Here is a 7036-nt window from a genome sequence, read left to right on the forward strand (position 1 = left end):
TCTTTTTTATCAGCTAAAATTTAAACCAATCATGAATTAACTTCAAAGGTTCTCCTTTTGAATGAAAATAACACTTTTCATTTTGATATGGAAGTAATGGTGTATGGCATAGTTATGAAGATATATGATATTTTACTAGACTGTGATGACTGCGTCAAATAAATCGGACTGTCCGATAGGAGAGAGAGTAATGAGACATGACTGCGTCAAACAAATCGGACGGTTCAATAGGAGGGAGAGTAATGAGACAGTCCGATTACAGTAATTGGAGAATTCGATTTATATACTCTGAATTTTTTAAATTTTTTAATCATAAATCGGAGAGTCTAATTTGTATACTCTGAATTTTTTCAATTTTTTAAACACAAATCAAATACCATTTTAAAAAACACCAAAAATTATAATATTAAAACATATCACTCATTTTACTTCCGTATCAAAATTTTTTAGCCTGAAAATAAATAAATAAATTCAACTTTGAAGTGTCGATGATTGATAACGAAAGAGGGATTTTTGCTTAGCATAGCTTCATCGAGTCGATCATTTCTGACGGGTTTGACGCATATTACCGCTTTGGAGCAGCTTACTCAGAGATTCAGATGCACATAACATCTCCGCATTCTGAAGAACAAGCACGTGAAAGGTTTGGGGCTTCATATTTATTCATACAAAATTATCCCCATAACAAAACTTACCAATATGTTTTTACCCCTTTTACTGATTCTGGGTTTTGATCAGAATTCATCCTTTACTGCCCTCCATATTCATATTATGAACTGGTTTCTTGGCTTCGGATGCAACTATGGTTACTTGTAAAGAAAAATAGAGTTTAGTCGTGGCTCTGAATTTTTAACAGAATGCTTTTCATTTGTTAAGTTAGCTTTCCTTTACAACCTTCAATTTGGGACTTGTCTTCAATTGTTAGAAGTGCATTATGATACAAAGCTTTGACCTTTCTCCATTTCTAGAATAGTTCATATAAAGTGGAAATGTAAGGAGTTGTTTTGCTTTATGCTCTAATTGCAATTTCAGATTGTTGGAGTGGTAATGAACTTGCTAAGTTCTTGTTTCAGAGTTTTGGCATTGCATTAAGGACCATTCTGAGGTTTGTTTCTGCCTGTAATATGTGAAGAAGTACCAAAGTATAATGCCAAATAAGTTAAGCAACAGCTTGAATGACATTAATAAAAGAACAAAGAAGGAATCATGCATTGAGAAATTGGAGAAACACATTGTTCAGAATCCTTCGGACAGGGTTGGCAACTCAATGGCTCAATTTGAAGACCTCCCAGACGAAGATCCGGAAGAGGAGGAATTGTGTGAGGAGCTAGAGGAAGATCCAGAGGAGGAATCGGCTGAGGAAGTAGAGGATGATCCACACAAGGAATCAGCTGAGGAACTGGAGGAAGATCCAGAGGAGGAATTAGTTGAGGAAGATCCAGAAGAGGAATCAACTGAGGAAGTAGAGGAAGATCCAAACGAGGAATCAGCCAAGGAACTGGAGCAAGATCCCCAGCAGGAATCAGTTGAGGAACTTGAGGAAGATCCAGAGGAGGAATCAGCTGAGGAACTGGAGGAAGATCAAGAGGAAGAATCAGCTGAGGAACTGGAGGAAGATGTACAGGAGGAATCAGCCAAGGAACTGGAGGAAGATCCAGAGGAGGAATCAGTTGAAGAAGTAGAGGAAGATGTACAGGAGGAATCAGCCAAGGAACTGGAGGAAGATCCTGAGGAGGAATCAGTTGAAGAAGTAGAGGAAGATGTACAGGAGGAATCAGCCGAGGAACTGGAGGAAGATCCCGAGGAGGAATCAGCTGAGGAACTGGAAAAAGATCCAGAGGAGGAATCAACTGAGGAACTAGAGGAAGATCCTGAAGAGGATCTAGTAGTAAACATCAAGTGGGAGGGTGCATCATGTAATGAAGTTCCATTATTATCCCAGGCATCGTATCAATCACCGAAGAAATGCAAGCAGGAGGGAATGCAAAGCCAAAATTTAGAACCAGAAGCTTCTCGACTGGAACTCAGTAGTGACAAGTCAATTTCTGTGGCAACTACCGATAAAGTTGGTTCCAAAGAAGAAGTTTCAGGAAGGTCGGCAAAACAAAGGCGTAGTAGATGGGAACCACAACCTCGTGGAAATGGAACGAATGATGATCTGACTTGCAAAAGGAGGAAAACCAGGTGGTCTAGTGAAGAAACTCAAATGAAAATGCTGGGTCCACTTCAGCTTCCTAACTTAAATATCATATCTAAGTTGATGACATTAAACCCAGATTTTAACCCTCCTCCTGAATACAAGCCCCCAAAGCTCTTCAAAAAGCTTTACATACCAGTGAAAGAATATCCAGAGTACAATTTCATTGGACTTATTATTGGTCCTCGTGGAAACACACAGAAGAAGATGGAAAAAGAATCTGGGGCTACAATTCTTCTAAGAGGTAAAGGCTCCTCAAAAGCAACTAGCAAATGTGACTCTGAGGAAGAAGATTTACATGTTTTAATAGAAGCTGACAACCAAAAATCACTGGATGCAGCAGTTGGCATGGTTGAAAAACTGCTAATTCCAGTTGAAGAAGGACAAAATGAGCACAAGCGAGAACAGTTAAAGGAGCTGGCTCAACTGAAAGCAACACGGAGAGATGAAAATGTGTGCAGTGTGTGTGGTGATAAGGGACACAGACATTATGCATGCCCTAACCTTAGTTCAACTTTTAATTTCGATTTATTTGACACTGGTTGTAGCAGCAGCATTTCAATCCCAACTTATCCTGCTACTGCATTGTTTCCACCAAACAGTAACTTTCCATGCGGATCTGGAACTAGTCTTAATTCAGTGCAGAATAGACAAATAAGGCCTGGAAAGGAAATAAACGACAAAAACCTTTATGTTGGTTATTTGCCGCCATCAATTGACAATAATAGATTGACTGAGCTGTTCTCCCCATTTGGTAAGATCACTGAAGCTGATGTTATTAAGGATCGAACCACTGGCATCAGTAAAGGTTATGGCTTTGTCAAATTTGAAGATTCCCAGGATGCAGCTTTAGCTATAACGCATCTAAATGGTTTCAGAATTGATGGAAAGTTTTTGAAAGTGAGGATAGCCGGACTGCAGGCAAATAATGAAACCCCAAGTCTAAACCCTATTCCTCAGATACCATTGCCTGCAACTGTCTCCACAAATGTCATTCACCAAACGAATCTTTCTGATCCATTACATTTCATGCTGCCAGAATACCAATCTTCATTTCATGACAGCAGTAGCACAAATATGTTTTCATGTAATATCAACTCAGAGGATGGTGATCCTCTGAAGGTAAATGCTTTGCCCTTTACTCCTCCAAGAAACACTTTGATCACTCCCCATCCAGGTTATTCTGGCAACTTTTCAGATCAAAGTTTGTTCTCATCAAAAGATTCAACCGAACATTTTCCTGGTGATCCAGGCAATCTTGGTAATTTCAGTCCTTTCTTATGATACCAACATTTAAAAGAGCTACAGTTTCCAATACTTATCAACATTAATCTTATTCCTTCATTGCACAACATGGACTCACTTGAAAGGGTGTACAGATATGCATGAGTTTGTTGTTCTCTAGTTACCTTTTGTAATTAGAAATTCTATTTTCTATTCAGCAACCCTTTGAAGTGTTGAATTGATAAGGCTATTAAATAAAAATGTTAGTAGGTAAAGTGTCTCTTTCCCTAAAGAGTAATTGATTGAAAGGGTTAGCAGTAACTAACGCAACACTGCAAAAGCAAGCTGTATCTGCGAAGTGCAAAGCACCTCATCTATCTCGTGAGGTGACAATGAACAAATCACGCTTAATAAGAAGGTTGATTAATGTTAGTGGTTAATGAACTTTAATTCTTTAGAGTTACAGGGTGAATTTGTATTGAGTACAAAACTCTTCTGGTTTCCAGTTTCATTTTGGAAAGTGTTATTAGTTTAAAATATTTGTCATTCTCATATTTTAGTATAATATTTATTGAGCGGTATTTAGTTGTCATTCTCATGTTTTAGTATAATATTTATTGAGCAGATTTTTAGTTTTATTCTCCAGACAATATTAAACATAATTAATAATAAAAAATTGTATTATAAAATGATTATTAAATAAGGGTATTTAATAACAACTTTGTAATCAATTACTGGTTTCGTGTTAGGTGGTTAGTGCACAACTAATAGGATCAAACTATTCTGAAGTTAAAAAGTTAAAAAAGTAATAAAATAAGGGGCATCTAGTGTACAGATGCATTTGTAAAGATTTTTGTCTTTTATGGTTATTTGTTGATTTTAAAAGCGTGTCACTAAAAGTGTTGCTTAAAGAGAAAGTGTTACCCTTAATCGTTAACTTGGCTCTGATACCAATTTTTAAGATGTAATTTCTTTTTAACTCTTTATATTTTGCTTCGAATAAATATTGAGCATTTATTACTAAGTCTGATTTCATTTTTATAGTTTTTTTTTTCAATCTTGTTTTAGTTTATAATATTCTTTTTTGCATTGATCATTGTATATAAAATCTTTTATCTGTTTATCTTTTTCTTTAATATAATTTTTCAAGTCCTCCAAAACTTCTTTTATTTCTACTCTTTCTGTTGTTTCTAAATATCTTTTTAATTTTTCAACTTCATTCTCCATTTTTTCTTTCAACAGCTTTAATTCTTTTAAGTCATAATATGGTGTTCCAGGCATTTATAAATTTTTTAAGTTTAGCTCCAACTTGTTTATATTTGTTCTTATTTCTATCCTTTTTATTATAAGGTCATTAATTTCGAACTGAAGACTATTTAATTCCCTTTTATACTCCTTTATTTTACTTTTTAATTTTTTCGCCCTATGTCTTTTTATTTTGTTTTCTGGTCTTTCAATCTTTGTATACTTCATTATTTATCTTAGAATTTCTGCAAATTCTATCATTGATTCATCACTATTTTCTAGAGATTCTATTAATTTTTCTAACTCTTCAACTTCTCCTTTCAATTTGTCATAGATTATTTTTAGAGTTTCAAATGCCCTTTGATTTATTTCAGAAAACTGTAAATAATTCAACCGATTTTCTCTTTCAAAGAGTTCTTGTTTTTTATCTTGATAGGTTACATATATTTTCTCTTTATTTATTGTCATAACTTAGTTTTTAGGGTGTCATTTAATTTTTCGACCTTTTTTGTTAATTCTTTTATTTCAGAATTTTCTTCTTTAATCTTTAACTTAGATAAACTTAAAGGGCTATTAATTTTGGATTCTCTTATTTGAAAATTTGATGAAACTAATTTTCCTGATGGTTCTTTTAGTAAAAGAACTGGGTTTTCAATAGCTTTATATTTTGGTATTTCTGTTTTTACAATTTTCTGAAATAATTCATCGACATAAATTCTTTCTCTGTTTTTAAATATTATACTATGATGGCTATTTGTTAAAGCATAATTTATTGCATATGTAATTGAAAATGGTTCATCGTCTTGTTCCATTAGATTCTTTCTGTGAAATTTATAAGCCAAACTTATAGATCTTCCAAGATTTTCAGTTGATAACGGTATAGCATATCCAAGATGGGCATTGAATTTAACATTTACGTTTGCCAAGTTTCCATGAACAATTCCAATTATTTGATCTATTGGGTCATCAGTAATTCTTTTGTCACAGATTGCTAAGCTTATTGGTGAATTAATTCCTTTCATATATGTAGATTTGATTAAGACTTGTATAGTACTAATATGAATCCATCCAATTTTAGATCTTTTTTGTTGATCCTTAATTTTCTCAATCTGTTTACTCAATTCTTCATCATTTATCAAAGCTATTTCAAGTTCTCCATTAGCAGATTTTATCTTTATAGGGGCTTCAAGTTGAATTTTTCCATAGTATATTATATTTTTTCTATTAAAAACTTCTTTTAAAAGATTTTGTTTATTAAAATTTTCATTTGATTTGAGATTTAATTCTGTTTTTAGAACAGCCTGTTTTTCGTTATCTAATAAGGCAGATAATCTATAATAATCAGATTCTTCCGTTAATTCTAAACTTTCTAAATAATTCATAACTATGAGATTAAGATAAAGGCGTACCTTTCTGGAGAAAAACTTCCTTTATTTAGAATATTTTACATAAGATGTTTTTATCTCGAGAGGGGAGATTGTAGATACTAACTCCAGAGGGGAGTTTAGAATTGGTTTTTCCTAAGGGAATTCTTCTTCAAACTATAGAATCGCCTCGGCCGCTTCCTCCTTGCTCTCCTAGCATATGAGTACTCCTAGCCTCCTGCTTTCTATTGTTTGATGCTTTTACAATTGCCTAAGCAACCTATTTATAATGGTTGGGTCTGATGGACAATTCTCATCCTTACCCTTCTTATGACGTCATTGCTTACGTCATTGTTTATTATCTTGCACCAGCTACATCGTTGGTGCTCTATGACCTAAGCGCTTACGTCACTATGCAATAATGTTGAGAGATGCTTCAGATGTGCTGTCCTCCTCTTTCATCATGTGACCTTCAGATGCGTTGTCTTCTTCCTTTATCATGTGGGTTGATTCCGTTTCATTATTGCTTTCTGAGACACATAGCTGGCACTTGTGGTCTTCTCTGTCTTTTATCAAATAGCAGAGATTCCTCTTTATCCCTTCGGGGAGCTTTTCTAAGAGTCCAGATAAGTTGTAGAATGCTGATTCAAATTCTACTAAGAGTCTCATCTCTCTTTCTTCAATTTCATTTCTTTTACTGGACACAAGCAAAGTATTTCTGCTTTTATAATTGATTCTTGTGTGAGATTCTCTTGTTATCTTTTGAGTTCTTTCGAAGACCCTTGCTAGTGTGCTGGCTAGTCTTCCTTCATGACTGTAGATTGTTAAATCTTAAACTTGATCAATTGGTTGAAAATTTTCTGGGAAGACGGACATGAAGATTACTTGATGTGCTGGAACCAAGCATTCTTCTTCTTCATTAAAAATAGGTTGACTATTCGTAAATTTTAGGGATATATCCCTTGGATTTACGTTGTCAATCATATTTTTAAATCTCTTTACTGCA

General features: G+C 34.3%; 1 protein-coding gene across 2 annotated transcripts; it reads left to right on the forward strand.

Annotated features, from left to right (window-relative positions):
- The first annotated feature begins 485 nt into the window (after window positions 1-485).
- Window positions 486-3696, forward strand: LOC112711660 (uncharacterized). 2 transcript variants are annotated; one of them, XM_025764352.3, is made up of 2 exons: window positions 486-643; window positions 1074-3696. In XM_025764352.3, the coding sequence occupies exon 2, from the start codon at window positions 1148-1150 to the stop codon at window positions 3479-3481; it is 2334 nt and encodes a 777-aa protein (XP_025620137.1). In that variant the 5' UTR covers window positions 486-643; window positions 1074-1147; the 3' UTR covers window positions 3482-3696. The 2 variants fall into 2 exon arrangements, with proteins under 2 accessions (XP_025620137.1, XP_025620138.1); XM_025764353.3 differs by having other exon boundaries at window positions 507-643; window positions 1033-3696.
- Window positions 3697-7036: the final 3340 nt, after the last annotated feature.

This window comes from Arachis hypogaea, chromosome 9 (genome assembly GCF_003086295.3).
Source record: "Arachis hypogaea cultivar Tifrunner chromosome 9, arahy.Tifrunner.gnm2.J5K5, whole genome shotgun sequence".
NCBI lineage: Eukaryota > Viridiplantae > Streptophyta > Magnoliopsida > Fabales > Fabaceae > Arachis > Arachis hypogaea.